We start from the raw sequence: 17087 nt of genomic DNA on the forward strand, positions 1-17087 counted from the left end.
AGGAGATCGGGGGAGAAAATTGACAAAACCGGAATAACCTTACCTGCTACCTTACCATTCATTAATGGTCAAGCTGTCAGCCTGCAGACTTCCTTACTCATTCTTACCTTGCTCTGATGCAACCATTCCTCCCATTGGCTGATTCAAGTTTTGGTTGTGGTGGTTATGTCCAAGACCAGGGCCAGCCCACCATTGGGGCCAATGGAAGATGTGTAGAGCCAGGTGTTACGATCCCAATTGATGTTATAACTGGATGGCAAGATCCCAGAATGGAACATTGGGTTCAAAAGACCATAACGTTTACTTTTTTTTTCAGAAAACGTGGAGGAACAGAGTCGTAGGACTCCCAATTAGCTTTTAACAACAAGAAAAAACCTTTAATAAACAGGAAACTTTTGACTTAAAACTACCTGTTTTCTAACTCCAGGTATAGGAAAGATTGAGGTAAGTTCATTACTAAAATGATAGCCTACATCAGTCTCAGCAAATACTTTTTTCAGCAATGGGTCAATGTCTTTAAAATAGAAGGTGTGAATCATAAATCTCTCCAGCTGTAGCCCCCTGTTTAAGCCACTCGTTGAAACCTACATTTTTGACCAAGCTTTTAGACTTGTGTCCAAATGTCTTTGGCTCTGTGTCATTTGTCTGATTATGCTCCTGTGAAATGTCTTTGTTCATTTTACATTCATGTCTTTATGTTAAAGTTGCATCTCCTCTTGTCTTTCCTGGACAGATTAAACCATTCTCTACATTAATCCGTTAGTTGGAGCACTGCATGGCAGTCACTCTATCTCATTTCATCTATTTCTTGTCATTGAAACAATTACCCCAAATAAGAGTGCCTCTTCTCCCCTCCTAATGACCTGTTGACAGCAGCTTCTATATGCTCTCACAGTTTAAGGTAATCCAGAGACTATGCTCAGTATTAATGCCTCCTCCCCCAGAAAGTAAGATGACCAGTGTAAATGAAATGACCAAATACACTTTAGAAAACTTGTAGGGTATTGGCACCGCTGGAAAGGCCAACAATTACTGTCAATTCCCTTGAACCACTGCAGTCCCAGTATAGCACTCTCAGCACACTTTTAGGTAAGCAATTCTAGAATTTTGACCGAGTGACAATGAAGGACAGCAATGTAGTCCCAAAGTCAAAATCCCAGCTGAAGAAGATCCAAGGTCGAATGCAGAAATGAGTGAAAGCTAGAGAGACTGAAAGAAGCAAATCAAGTATTTGTAAATGAAGCAAATAAAGCTCAAGCAAAGAAAGACAAGGATAATACCAGTGCAAATAAAGAGATTGAAGAATCGGCCAAGGATGGAAGGGCAAACAGCATTGGGTTTTTAAGAGGGGAAAGGCTCAAGAAGCCTTGGGTTATGACTTCAATGTTGCAGAAGATGGTAGAAAGAAGAAAATGGAAGAATATCAATACTTACTGAAGAAAGTAAATTCAACTACAGTCACTTGAATAATGAGTTAAGAAGAGAAATGGGAAAGGCACAAGAATGATGGTCAAAAGAGCAGTGTGATAGTCTTCAAGAATTGGATCAACTCAGAGAGTCAGGAATTCCCGTCCAAGGTCAACGGATTTTTAATGGTCTGCAGCATTTTCTATCTCGCCCGCTACGATTCCCACAGCAGATGGGTCAGGAAATTTCTGGTCCTTATGTATGCAAAAGCAAAGGAGATTAGTTGCATGATCTCAGCAGAAAGGACTGAATCTGCATTTGAGTGTAAGTAAGGTATTTTATGAATAAACCCTGATGAAATAAGAAAAAGGGTATGGAAGAACCATGTGCAAAAAATGAAAAGACTGAGCTTGAAGAAAAGAGTAATGTTGATACCAATTCCATTGAACCAGAAATACTCTGAACTGAGATAAGAGCAGCAATAAGTCAGATAAAACTGGCTGGACCAGATGAAATACCTACAGAGTCAATTGCTGCCTCAATGACAAAGTCAGTCACTCTCACCTCACCTCCGGAATGCAACACTTTGGTCCACTTTTGTCCATGTTTGGACCTAGGCTTGAGTTAGAATATACTCGACAAGCCCCACAAGGAGATTAGTGGGTGGCACTTTGGCACAGTGGTTAGCACTGCTGCCTCACAGCGCCAGGGATCCGGGTTCGATTCTGGCTTGGGTCATTGTCTGTGTGGAGTTTGCATGTTCTCCCCGTGTCTGCGTGAGTTTCCTCCGGGTGCTCCAATTTCCTCCCACAGTCCAAAGATGTGTGGGTTAGGTTGATTGGCCATGCTAAATTCTTCCTCAGTGTCAGGGGATTAGTAGGGTAAATACGTGGGGTTATGGGGATAGGGCCTGGGTGGGATTGTTATCGGTGCAGACTCAATGGGCCAAATGGCCTCTTTCTGCACTGTAGGGATTCTATGATTCCATGAAAAAGGTGCTGATTGGTTGGCAAGTCGACATTGATTGGTTGAGATGTTGCCATGGAGAAAGGAACTAGCGGCTCCCCCAGTTCCCGAGCAATTCAAAAAAGACACAAGGTCTGAAAACATATTCCTTTTCTTTGCAGAGAACAGGCCTCTGCCAATGAATGTATGTCACTTCCTGCAAGCATAAATTTGCAATCAATAGAATCTCACATTTACTACCTGGAGGGCATGGCCAGATTGTGGACCTGATTCAGAAAAACTGAAACTTGAATCAATGTAGAAAATCACAGAAAACACAAATGCAAAATGTTCAAAATTGCACGATCCTTTATTCTGGTTCAGCTGATTGAGGTGGGACTTGGCGCAAAGCAAATGGAAACTCGACCTTGTGGTGTGGATCTAGTACTCAGCTCTGTATTGAACAGAGCATTAAGGATGTCAATAGCTTCAGCAGTCAAGATGGCTCAAGATGGAGCCCTGGGGAGAATGTACAAACTCCATACAGACAAAAGGTCGTGAATGTAGCCCAATCCATCACGCAAACCAGCCTCCCATCCATTGACTGTCTACACTTCCCGCTGCCTCAGCAAAGCAGCCAGCATAATTAAGGACCCCACGCACCCCGGACATTCTCTCTTCCATCTTCTCCCTTCTGGAAAAAAATACAAAAGTCTGAGGTCACGTACCAACCGACTCAAGAACAGCTTCTTCCCTGCCGCTGTCAGACTTTTGAATGGACTTACCTTGCATTAAGTTGATCTTTCTCCAGTCTACACCCTAGCTATGACTGTAACACTACATTCTGCACTCTCTCATTTCCTTCTCTATGAATGGTATGCTTTGTCTGTATAGCGCACAAGTAACACTACTTTTCACTGTATGTTAATACATGTGACAATAATAAATCAAATCAAATCAAGTCTGGAACTACATCAGTTTTGTGGATGTCGCGATGTGGGAATTCTTGGTTCCGCCAGACCTTGATGCAGGAGTGCCTTGAAAATTGAACTTGAAATTGAATAAAAGTGGTTCCATGTTCTGGACAATCTAGCTGAACTTCAAACCCAGTAGGCTTTCCAATGCCAGAAGCACCTGCTGCAAAACTGGGGATACGCGCAAATATCAAAAATAATCTCTCAGTAATTATTTGCTTCCGTAATCTTTCCATTATCTGTGGCACCAGCTGTTTAATTAAACATGGCTGGGTACAGAACAAAACTAACCATATCTCTGAGCAACTATTTGACTTGTAATCATTTGTAACCATGATGAATGGGACCGAGTCTTTAAATGATGTTTTAATTTTATCCACTATAAATAAACCTTTTTAAACAAGAACAAGTTAAATAAAATTCATTTCAACTTCTCTGTGCTTGAATAAATTATCTTCCTGATCATGAGTTTACTTTTTGGAACATTAAGCTTAACTGTGAACCAAAGAAATGGCACTTGTGTGTGTTTATTTTGTCGATATCAGAAAAGTTGGTGATAGTCCCAACTCGATTGGCATGGGTACTGCACGCTGTCTTCTGCAGTGGGACGGACCATTATGTCCCTCTGGACAAGCACTGCCCACCTCAAGTCAATCAGCCCCAACTTGTAAGGTGCTGACCCTTCTGCTTCAATGGTGCTCGGAGCACGGTGGCACAGTGGTTAGCACTGCTACCTCAAAGTGTTAGGGACCCGGGTTCAATTCCAACCTTAGATGACTGTCTGTGTGCGGTTTGTACATTCTCCCCAGTACTCTGGTTTCCTCCAGCAGTCCAAAGATGTGCAGGTTAGGTGGATTGGCCATGGTAAATTGCCCCTTAGTGTCCCAAGATGTGTAGTTAGATGAATTGGCCATGGTAAATGTGTAGGGTTACGGGGATAGGGCGGGGGAGAGGGCCTGAGTAAGATACTGTGGCAGAGAGGCGGTGAAGACTCAATGGGCTGAATGGCCTCCTTCTGCACTATAGGGATTCTATGTTTCTATGAACTTAGAGTCTCTGCTCAACGAGTGAATGAAATCTATTACACCAGGCAAACGAACAACTGGAATAGAGTTGCTGACAGCTGTGGAGGCTGACTGGAAAAGCCAAGGAATGACCAGTAAAGAGATGGTACAGACAAAGCAGAGGCCAGCGAATCACGCACCTTCTCAGACCATTGACTTCCTCTGCAGCAGATCCAGCACAGACTATAGACCACAACTGGCTATTTCACAAGTCTCAATTTTATTAACCTGCCTTTCCTGTGTTGGCCATTTTATTTTTTAATTGTTCTTCCTCAGGCCTACCACAGTAGGTAACTTGTCTACAGGTGTTCTTAGCACCCATTTGCATTTTCACTCCAACCTGCACCCATAAAATGTCCCAAAAGACAAAGGGAGTAAAACCCTGATGTAAAATCTGGAGTGGAGTCTTTCGGCAGAGTTATGTACAAATAAAGCATCTTTCTGGCATCTCCTGCAAGTGGCACAGTGGTTAGCACTGCTGTCTCAGAGTGCCAGGAACCCGGGTTCAATTCTAGCCTCGGGTCACTGTCTGCGTGGAGTTTTCACGTTCTCCCCGTGTCTGCGTGGGTTTCCTCCAGCTGCTCTGGTTTTCTCCCACAGTCCAAAGATGTGCGATTAGGTTGATTAGCCATGTTAACCTGACCCTAGTGTCAGGGGGATTAGCAGGGTAAGTATGTGGGGCTACGGGAATAGGGTCTGGGAGGGATTGTGATTGGTGCAGACTCAATGGGGTGAATGGCCTCCTTCTGCACTGTAGGGATTCCAAGATTCAAACATAGTGCGTGTCATTCCATTGGACTGAGTCTAGGAGGGCAAGAGGGAGTCCCTGACAAAAGATAGACAAGACAAAAAAAAAAGAAAGGAAACCTTAAGGCAGATGTTAGTCAAACAATTAGGGCTTTAAGAATTGTTCTAAAGATGGAAATTCATCAACCCATGAAATAGTAATCTCAAAATGTAAGTTTGGTTTTTATTGCTGTTAAATTGTGTAGAACAACAAAGCCACTTCGATTCAACAGTTCAGCAAAGACCAATAGCTGCAGGGTTTGCCAACATGAAGCTACCATTAGCGGCAAAGTGCTTTGACGTTCTCAGGACAAGATGAGGCAATATATAAGCGCAAAATCATTTTTTTCCTTCAGTCTTTCTACCGGAGAGACACAGAGGCACCAACCTGGGGACTGGTGAGTAAGCAAGCCATCTTAAATATGTTGACAGCGCGTGAAATACTTACAACACTGAATATTTTTTACAAAATAAGGATAATAGCATCTTGTAAAACAGAACAGCATTCCCCTCAAGTTTGTCAAAACAATATAAATATTCTTTTAAGAACAGAGTCACAGCTCTGTGAGGTTTTCTGAAGTGTAATTATTTTTAAGTTCTTAGTGTAATCAGAGTACTTATGTCAGTACAGCCAATAAAAAGAAAGTTATCTGGCTTGTCTGCAACAAGAATCAACAAACACTTTTACTCAGAGTATCACTAACTTAAGGTGTAAAAGTAAGCTGGAGAAAACAGACACTTATGGCATCAAGAAAGTAACCAATTTTTCATGAGGTGTGGACTCAGTGCCAGAGCCAGTATTTGCTTTCCATCATTAATTGCCCTTGAGAAGGTGGTGGTGAACCACCAGGATGCCGTGACAATGAAGGAACGGAGATTGTAATTCCAAGGCAGGAAGGTGTGCCACTTGAAGGGGAACTTGCAGGTGGCAGTGATACCATACATCTGCTGTCCTTGTCCTTCTCGGTGTTGGGGGTCACGGGCGGAATTTTCTGAGATTTTTTTCTAAGTGTTCAGCTGGCGTGAAAACGGAAGAGTCCCTGACCTGTTTTTCGGGTGAATTTTCACGCCCAATCATATACACTCAGTCTTTGAAAATATGGGCTAGACCGTTTCTAGCCAATAGAGGCAGTGGATGGGGCCCTGATTCACCAGACAGCCAGCAGCTCAGATTGGAGCCATAAACTGCACATGCGCAGGAAAAGTTCAACGTTGTGCTGAGCCCAAATTTAATTGAAGTGATGGCACAAGAGGATAAAACTGAGTTCTTTGCTGAGCACAGATCATTCAGCATCAGAGAACAGAAGGCCAGAGGGTATAATGAATACGTGGCAAGAGCTGGGATCAGAAGAGTGGATTGGGTCAGAGGGGAATGAAGGGGAGGAAGGATCCAGAGGGGCATTGGTACAAACATGTTGATGGAATTGCGTTCCTTAATACCTGAAAGGAAGAGAAAAAGTTTATTGTTATTATACAATGGGTTTAGAGTGTTTGCATGCCTAACAATTATACAATGGACCTAGAATGTTTGATTACTTGGTATGGCATTTCTTTGGTTTCCAAATGAACTTTTTTCTGGTTCATCTTACAGAGTGACCTAATTGGGAAATCTTCACCAGCTACTGGGGAAAGAGCCACAGTCATGTTATCAGGTCTCACACTGCTCACATTCACTTTGTTTTATCTCTCCACCCATCTAGCCATCATATGGGGGGCAGAATTGAAGTCAGCACTGGCCTCACCAATGATCAACAATAAACCATTTACTGTGGTTTGGAACACACCGACTGCAAACTGTAAAACTAAATTTGGAGTCGATTTGGATCTGAGTGCCTTTGACATTGTTGAAAATGAAAATGGGCACTTTATTGGGACGAAGATCACCATTTTCTATGAGGGCAAACTGGGACTTTACCCATCCTATACTGCTGAAGGGACCCCAGTGAACGGTGGTCTTGTCCAGAACGCCAGTCTACCCAAACACCTCGAAATAGCAGGGGTTAACATTACTAGTTTGATGGATCAAGACTTCAGAGGTCTTGCAGTGGTGGATTGGGAAATGTGGCGACCACTTTGGGTCCGCAACTGGGGCAAGCTGGACATCTACAGGAGAAAATCTGCAGAGCTAGAAAGAAGCAAAAATCCCGATTTACCTGAGAGTGAGATTCTCCGGATTGCCAAAAAGAAATATGAAACTGCTGCACAGAATTTTATGAGGCAATCACTAAAACTAGGACAGACGCTGAGACCAAAGGGCTGCTGGGGCTTTTATAAGTTTCCAGACTGCTATAATTATATTGAGGAAGACACACCAACCGATTATACAGGTCATTGCCATGAGGAAGATATCCCCAGAAATAATCAGCTAGCATGGCTCTGGAAGGTGTCGCAATGCCTGTATCCCAGTATCTACATCCCTAAGCAGCTAAAGTCCTCAAATAATGTTCCAAAGTTTGTTCATCACAAGATTAAAGAGGCTCTCCGCGTTGCTGCCTTTGATCCAGACAGAGATGCCCTGCCTGTTTTGGCCTATTCCAAATATTCATACAGAAAAACACTTGACTTCCTCACTGAGGTAAGCAACACATTGTTCCAAAATATGTCAGATGGAATAAATTGCAAGCAATAAACCAATTAGTGTTGTTGAGAGCATGAATTGTGAGACTTGGATTTCAGTCCCAGTTTTAGCTGTTTTTGATTTTGGGCTTTCTTCCTGCTGAAGGCAGGTGAAGAACAGAACCAAGCAGAGATGTATTATCTAACTAACAAAAAGCGCAAGCTCGAGACTCCCATGAGTTGGCCGAGACATTTGATCTCTTCAGGAATGCTTTGAGGACATCCCGAAAGCGTTTCCCCTGTCCTCCTCAGAGTCTCCTGCCGTGACTGAGTTCCAGGGTGAGCAGTTGCTTTGGAAAGTCTAGTCTTGGGCATACGAATGGCATGTCCCCACCAACGGACAGGTCTTGCTTGGTTAGCACCTCGGTGCTGGGCAAATTGTTTTGGGAGAGGAGTGCTGCTCTTGTACAGTCTTTCTTTCTACCAGATTAGGAAGAACTTGCGAAGGCTTCACACATGGTATTTCTTCAGTGTTTTGAGGTTCCTGCTGTAGGTTGCCCAAGTCTCCGAAGCATTTAACCGCTCAGGAATCACTGTGTCCAGTAAACCATGACTTTATGTCTCCAGTTTGAGATTTTGATCCTCAAATATTTATCTTCCTCAGTTGGCTGAGCAGACACATTGGAGGTAATGATGAATTGTGACCCTGCAAGAGTGGGAAACCTGGTGGGCAATTGGCTTAATTATTCAGGAGGTGAAATTTCTCTTTCTTGATGGGGGGCTTGAATGAATTGGTTAAGCTAATAGTATGTTTATGGCGGGTCAGACCTCACAGCCCTCTGGCAAGTTTATATTCTTATTAATTTTGGTTGGTCAATTATTTTATAATTAATTGGAACGAAGGCCTAAATTTCAGATTAAGTCAGCACTTAACCGGGCACGTGTGTGTTTAAAGGTGGAATGCTCAAGTTGGTTTTGTGCAATTGTGCCTGAGCTGGGCATATTTTGGCAGAAGGGAGTGAAAATGTGGAATGGATGTTTAGGTCCAGGCGTGCGAACAGCAATGAGTGAATCAAGGCTCGATGGAGACAGGAGCAGAGGTTGGAAGATTGGGGTTTGTCTGCGTGGATGTGCAGAGGAGGAAAGGATCAAATGCCCTGAATATAGCGTATCCAGTTCAGCTGTCAATAGAGGAGTCGTATTGAAATCTTCCATCTCTTTCACAAGCTGGTATCAAGACAATATTCACAGGCACCGGGATTGATGTCACTGCCCACTTTCTGTTAGGCAATGGTGTGTGGCAGAGGGTGAAACTAAAAGCTGGGAAAGGGGAAAGGATGTTAAAGGAATCAGAAAGGGAGGGCTTGCGGGAGGTGGAAGTATAACAACCTTGGGGAACATTAGGACATGCATTCACACCTAGACATGCACTCACTGGGGGATTTTTCTTCTAGTATAAACTGTATTTGAGGCATGGGGAGACAAAAAGAAAAGACAACTAACATTGTGACGCTTTTGAGCACCATCTATCAGCTGGCTCGAGATCACTGATAGCATGAGGGAGCTTCACCGTTTTGCTTTTCATTATTGTGTGTTACTGCTTGATTTTCTAATGTTGATTTTCTAATGACTTGAAAGCTGGCTCGATCCGGAGTACATGGTGTTTCCAGTATGTAATTCGCATCTTTATCCGTCTTTTGTCAGATTGATTTGGTACACACCATTGGAGAGAGTGCAGCCATGGGAGCCGCTGGAGTGGTTCTATGGGGAAATATGGACTTTGCACGCACCAAGGTGAGTATTTCATTCCCAGACATGTAAACACATTCAACTGAGGACATATGACAAGTGGTTGTGCGCTGGAGACAATATTCAATGATCATCCACAAACATTCACTCCCTCCACCAGTGACACACAATGGCAGCAGTGTGTACCATCCACAAGATGCACTGCAGGAACTCACCGAGGCTCCTTCAGCAACACCTTCCAAACCCACTACCACCAGAAGGAGAAAGGCATCAGATACATGGGAATACCACCACCTGGAAGTTGCCCTCCAAATCACTCACCATCCTGACTTGGAAATATATCACCGTCCTTTCACTGTCACTGGGTCAACACCTGGGAACTCCCTCCCTAACAGCGCTGTGGGTATAGCTACACAACATGGTCTGCAGTGGTTCAAGAAGTCAGCTCACCACCATCTTCTGAAAGGCAATTAGGGATGGAAAATAAATGCTGACCTAGCTAGCAACTCCCACATCCTGTAAATGAATTTTTAAAAATTCCAACCATGTAGCTTATTGGATTTAGATTGAGTTATCCCCACCTTTTGACATCTCTGTCAGATAATCCATTGGGAGCTGTTAATATATGACAGGACCCATTAGTGCGCCTCGATCCCTTGTTCAATCTGCCACACATTCAAGAATGTTGAAAACGCTGAATCGATCCTTGACCCTCTCAGCGGGTGTTTGTGTTTTTGAGTACTTGTGTCTTTCTGTTAGGAGCGCTGTGAGACACTGAAGGATTACATTGATAGGCAGCTTGGAAGATACATTCTAAACGTTACTGCAGCTACCACGTTGTGCAGCACCATTTTGTGCAATGGCCGGGGACGATGCGTGCGGAAGGACCTTGAATCCAGAACTTATCTACATCTTGATGCCAAAGCATATAAATTTATCCCGGTTCGTACTTCAACTGGCTCTCGGTGGGAAGCCCATGGAGAATTCAGTTCTGAAACCCTGAACAGCTTGAAGCATCAGTTCAAATGCCAGTGCACCAAGGCCTGGATGGGGTGCCAATGTGGCATTAGATCAAATCTATAGATTGGCATTGGAATTCAGCAGTTTTTATTCCTTTTATCGCTTTATATTTCAACTTGAGGTGGTGATTCACACTTACAATTCTCAGGTACTGCTTCATAGAAATATAAGAAATAGGAGCAGGAGTAGACCATTTGGCCCTTCAAGCCTACTCTGCCATTCATTATGATTATAGCGGATCATCCAACTCAGCAACCTGTTTCTGCTTCTTCCCCCATATCTTTTGATCCTTTTAGCCCCAAGTGCTATATCTAACTCCTTCTTGAAAAGATACTTACTGAAAACCTCCATTCTCCTTTGCAGCTGAGATTCTCTGCTTAAAGTGAATGGAGTTTTGGCTGGAACACCAAATTCTCCATTCTCACTTGCAGTATGGTGGCCAAGGATGAGATCAGAAGATCCCACCCACATTGTTTTGGCCTCAACTGCTTTCTGAAGAATTTCACAGGCTTACCACTCTCTGGGTGAAGAAACTTCTCATCTCTGTCCTAAATAGTTTACCCCATATCCTAAAACTGTGACCCCTGGTTCTGGACATCCCCACCATCAGGAACATCCTTCTTCCATCTCCCCTGTACAGTCCTGTTAGAATTTTATAGGTTTCTTTGAGATCCTCCCTCTTCATTTTCTAAACTCCAGCAAATATATTTCTAATCAACTCAATCTCTCTTCATACGTCAGTCCCGCCATCCCAGGAATCGATCTGGTAAACCTTTACTGCACTCCCTCTATAGTAAGGACATTCATTCTCAGATAAGGAGACCAAAACTGCACGCAATGTTCCAGATGTGGTCTCAGCAAAGCCCTGTATAATTTCAGCAAGATATCCCTGCTACTGTACTCATGTCCTCTCACTATGAAGGCCAAGGGCAGCACGGTGGCACAGTGGTTAACACTGCTGCCTCACAGCACCAGGGACTCGGGTTTGATTTCCAGCTTGGGTCACTGTCTGTGTGAAGTCTGCACGTTCTCCTTTGTCTGCATGGGTTTCTTCCGGGTGCTCCAGTTTCCTCCCACAGTCCGAAAGAAGTGCTGGTTAGGTGCATTGGCCATGCTAAATTCTCCCTCAGTGTACCCAAACAGGCGCCGGAGTGTGGCAACTAGGGGATTTTCACAGTAACTTCATTGCAGTGTTAATGTAAGCCTACTTGTGACATGAACAAATTAACAATATACCAGTTGCTGCACCTGCATACTTATTTCAGTGACGGGTGTACAAGGACACTCAGATCTCTTTGTACATTCCCTTCTTGGTAATCTGCTTTCCAGTATTTGCTACCAAAGTGGATAACCTCACATTTATCTACTTCATACTGCATCTTCCATGCATTTGCCACTCACTCAACTTGTCCAAATCACTCTGCAGCATCTCTGCAGCATCCTCACAACTCATCCTCCCACATGGCTTTGTGTCACCTGTAAATTTGGGGATATTACAATTACTTCCCTCATCTAAATCGTTAATATACATTGTGAATTGCTGGAGCCTAGCATTGATCCCTGTGGTACTCCATTAGTCACCGCCTGCCATTTGGGAAAATACCTGTTTATTCCTACCCTTAGTTTCCTGTCCACCAACTAGTTTTCTATGCATCTCATTACGCTACTCCCAATCCCATGCGCTTTAACTTTACATGCTAATCTCTTATGTGGGACCTTGTTGAAAGCCTTCTGAAAGTCCAAATACATCACATTCACTGATTCCTGCTCATCAACTTTGAAAAATTCCAGTAGATTTGTCAAGCATTCATAGAATCATAGAATCCCTACAGTGCAGAAGGAGGCCACTCGGCCCATCGAGTCTGCACCGACCACAATCCCACCCAGGCCCTACCCCCACATATTTACCTGCTAATCCCTCTAATCTACGCATCTCAGGACTCTAAGGGGCAATTTTTAACCTGGCCAATCAACCGAACCCGCACATCTTTGGACTGTGGGAGGAAACCGGAGCACCCGGAGGAAACCCACGCAGATACGAGGAGAATGTGCAAACTCCACACAGACAGTGATCGGAGTCGGGAATCGAACCCGGGACCCTGGAGCTGTGAAGCAGCAGTGCTAACCACTGTGCTACCGTGCCGCCCATGTGCTACCGTGCCGCCCATTTCCCTTTGTAAATCCATGCTGACTCTGTCCGATTCTGCAACTGTTTTCCAAGTGCTCTGTTATTAAATCTTTTATAATAGATCAGCATTATCCCCACTACTGACATCAGGTTGACTGGTCTATAACTCTCCATTTTCTCTCCACCTCCCTTTTTTCAATAGTGGGGTTACATTATCTACCCTCCGATCCATAGGAACTGTTTCAGAGTCTGTAGAACCTTGGAAGATGATGACCAATGCATCGACTATTTCAATGGCCACTTCCTTAAGTACTTTGGGATGTAGATTATCAGGTCCTGGGGATTTATCAGCCTTTAATCCCATCAATTTCCCCTACACTATTTCCCTACGAATACTGATTTCCTTCAGTTCCTCCCTCTCCCTGAACCCTGTGTTGTCCAATATTTCTGGTGCATTGTTTGTGTCCTCTTTTGTGAAGACAGAAGCAAGGTATGTATTTAGCCATTTCTTTGTTCCCCATTACAAATTCCCCTGTTTCAGGTTGTAAGGGACCTACATTTGTCTTCACCATTTTTTTTCCTCCACATGCCTATCGAAGCTTTTACAGTCAGTTTTTATTTTCCCCGCAAGCTTACTCTTGTACTTTATTTTCCTCTCCTTTGCTGAATTCTAAACTGTTCCCACTCCTCAAGTCTGCTCTTTTTTCTAGCCAATTTGTATGACTTTTCCTTGTATCTAATACTATCTCTAATTTTCCTTGTAAGCCATGGTTTGGCCACCTTTCCCATTTTATTTTTGCACCAGACAGGAATGAACAATTGATGCAATTCAGCTTTGCGCTTTTAAGTAACATTCCCCAATCCATTATAGCCAACTCGTCCCTCATACCATTGTAGTTTCTTTTGTTTAGATTCAAGATCTTAGTCTTGGAATCAACTACACCACTCTCCATCTTGATGAAGAATTCTATGATATTATGGTCGTTCATCCTCAAGGCTTCTAGCACAACTAGATTGTCAATTATTCCTTTTTAATTACACAATATCCAGTCTAGGATGGCCTATTCTCTAGCTGGTCTCTAATTTTCTGTTTAATGCCATTCCCAATATCACCAATACAGTTTGCCGGTTAATGTACAATCCCCACTAATGCTTTTTTGTCTCTTGCTATTTCGTGGCTGTACTCCTGCACATTCTGTGTGGTTGAAGTTAATATTCTTCCTCACTATTGCATTAATTTCCTCTTTAACCAGCAATGCAACCCCACCACTTTTTCCTTTTTGTCTGTCCTTTCTAAATACTGAATACCCCTGAATGTTCAGTTCCCATCCCTGGTCACCCTGCAGCCATGTCTCCATAATCCCGACTGTATCATACCTGTTTACATCTATTTGCATGATTAACTCATCTACTTTATTATGAATGTTCCGCACATTAGCCACAAAGCCTTAAGACATGTCTTTTTAAAATTGTTATCCAATTCCCATTATTTTTCACTGTGGCCCTGTTTGATTCTGGCCCTGATTTCTCTGCCGATCATTTTTCTTATTCCCCTTTCTGTCTTTTGTTCTTATTCTTGGTTTCTCCTTTCTCTGACTCCTTGTATATGATCCAATCCTCGTGCTATTTTAGTTGAAACCTTCCCCAACTACTCTAGAAAACACTCCCCCTAGGACATAAGTCCTTGTCCAGCCCAGGTGCAGCCCATCCAGTTTGTACTGGTTCCACCTCCCCCAGAATCAGTCACAGGCCGCATTTGGAGTATTGCATGCAGTTCTGGTCACCACACTACCAGAAGGACGTGGAAGCTTTGGAGAGAGTGCAAAGAAGGTTCACCAGGATGTTGCCTGGTCTCGAGGGTGTTGGCTATGAGGAGAGGTTGAATAAACTAGGATTGTTTTCACTGGAAAGACCGAGGCTGAGGGGAGACCTGATAGAGGTCTACAAAATTATGAGAGGCATCGACAGGGTGGATAGTCAGAGGCTTTTTCCCAATGTGGAAGTGTCAATTACAAGGGGGCACAGGTTCAAGGTGAGAGGGGGAAAGTTTAAGGGAGATGTGCAGGGAAAGTTTTTTACGCAGAGAGAGGTGAGTGCCTGGAACACGCTGCCAGAGGGGCTGGTGAAAGCAGGCACATTAGTAATATTTAAGACGCATCTGGATGGGTTCATGAATAGGGAGGGAATAGAGGGATATGGACTCAGTAAGCAGAATGTATTCTGCTCAGTAAGGGCAGAAGAATTTTTTTAGTTTAGTTAGGGCATCATGATCGGTGCAGGCTTGGCGGGCCGAAGGGCCAGTTTCTGTGCTGTACTTTTCTTTGGTCTTCGTTCTTTGTATTCACCTGACATATCCTGCTATTTCTGCTCTGACTAGCATGTGGCACTGGTAATAATCCTAAGATCACTACCTTTGAGGTGCTACTTTTCAGCCTGCTTCCTAGCTCCCTATATTCTGCTTTTTGGACCTCATCCTTTTTTTACCTATGTCGTTTGTACCAACATGTACTACGACCACTGGCTGTTCGCCCTCCCCCTTCAGAATGTCCTGCAGCCGCTCCGAGACATCTTTGACCCTAGCACCGGTGAGGCAACATACCATCCTGGAGTCTCGTTTGCAGCCACAGAAACACCTATCCATTCCACTTACAATTGAATCTCCTATAATTATTGCATTTCCACACTCTTTACTCCTCCCCTCTGCAATAGAACCAACCCTGGTGCAACGGATTTGGCTATTGCTGCCTTCCCCTGAAAGGCCATTCCCCTCTTTAGGATCCAAAATCGTATATCTGTCTTGCAGGGGAATGGCCACAGGAGATTCCTGCACTACCTACCTAGTCCTCTTGCCCTGCCTGGTGATCACCCAATCCCTGTGGAGTCTTAGCCTATGGAGTGACCACCTCTCTATATGTGCTATGCACGATACTCTCAGCTTCACAGATGCTTGACAGTGTCCCCAGTCGTCGCTCCAGCTTTGAAACCTGGGTTTCCAGAAGCTGCAGTTGGAGACTCGTCTTGCACATGTGTTAGCCCCAGAAACTGGAAATGTTCCCGACTTCCCACAGAGAGCAGCAGGAGCACATCATGTTTTTGAGCACTCCAGCCATGACTTACACCTTTAAATTAAACCTTTTGGAAGAATGACTCTAGGACCCTTCTTCCCTGGTCCTTCTTACTACAGAGTATAGCCCTTACAAACTATAAACCACGAAACAAAGACCTCTCTAGCTATAAGCAATAATAGTAAATATTTATCCGACTATACTCATCCATTCAGCTGCTTCCATTTTGCCCACATCACTTTGAATCCTGACATCACCTCAGGAGTCCCAAACTCCAAGCTGGCACTCAGGTTTTTCGCTGCACCCTCGAGCTGTTTTCAATCTCCTCTCACACTCTCCTCCTGGCTCTGCAAAATAGACTTTTTATGTGAGGCTAGAGTGATTGTGTCAGCAGCCATGTGTTGACTCTTATCTGCCGCACAGTCTGTTTTAACCCTTATACGGTGGACAAATAACTACGAGTAGACGTCTTATTAGTACAACCAATATTTATTTGAACCCACACAATCAATAATCACCCACCCAACCAACGATAAGTTATCTTACAGGAAAATACTAGAATTCAAGTCCAATATAAGACCTTCACTTAACTTTGCGTGACTGGCAAGTACCCAAGCAGATATTGGCCTTTATCTGTGCGTTAGTCTCGGTCGTCCTCTGCGTGGTCTGGTCCTTTGGTCTGGTCTGGCACTCTGGCTCTGGTCTTCCTTCCTTCTCGGGTGTGGTGGCTCCCCTCGTACTGGTCGTCGCTGGCGATGTTCACTGTTGTTGTAGCTCATTCGAGGGGTCAGAGAGAGAGAGAGAGCGAAAGAAAGAGAGAGGGAGAGTGAAAGAAAGAGAGAGAGAGCTTCTTCTGTTGTGCAGCAGCTTTTATCCCTCCTTGGTTTCGTGTCCTTTTTGGGTGGTCTCCTGATTCCTGCCAATCAATCGATCAGGGCTTGATCACCCTGATCGATAAGAGTCCAATCAGGTGCTGCCACACCGATCTCTGGGTGTGTACCCAACGGCCATGTCTGTAGGTGCTGGAGGCACATAGGGTTCACACCTTCCCCCCAAACAAGGGACCACGGCGCCCTCATGTCTGGTACACACCACAGGGTGCCCAGAAAGTCTCTTTCATCCTGGAGATGAAACATATCCTGTTTATTCACTCGTCAGGGTTGCAGCCTGTTTGTCTCTGTCTTTAAACTGCAGCCTGTCATTTTAGTTCTTGCCCAATTGTCCCAGAGTGCTTTGCAAATCGCCATTTTAGATGGCCCGTTTGGCCACACATGCAATATCTACACCTGTGCGCCGTTCAGCGGGCAACCACAAAACCGCAATCAGGAGCTCAAATCGTGGAGTTGATGATGATCTATGGGTGTCAACCAACAGAGCGCACTGGTTGGCCAGC

The 17087-nt window shown here is 44.1% G+C and overlaps 1 protein-coding gene across 1 annotated transcript; it reads left to right on the forward strand.

The window, feature by feature from the left end:
* The first annotated feature begins 165 nt into the window (after positions 1–165).
* On the forward strand, positions 166–17041 carry LOC144491886 (hyaluronidase-like). Its single transcript, XM_078210175.1, is given in 8 exon segments — positions 166–190; positions 193–222; positions 428–444; positions 6768–7751; positions 9437–9526; positions 10241–10533; positions 13109–13119; positions 16947–17041. Coding segments are annotated over 8 exon segments (1545 nt in total).
* Positions 17042–17087: the final 46 nt, after the last annotated feature.

This window comes from Mustelus asterias, chromosome 3 (genome assembly GCF_964213995.1).
Source record: "Mustelus asterias chromosome 3, sMusAst1.hap1.1, whole genome shotgun sequence".
NCBI lineage: Eukaryota > Metazoa > Chordata > Chondrichthyes > Carcharhiniformes > Triakidae > Mustelus > Mustelus asterias.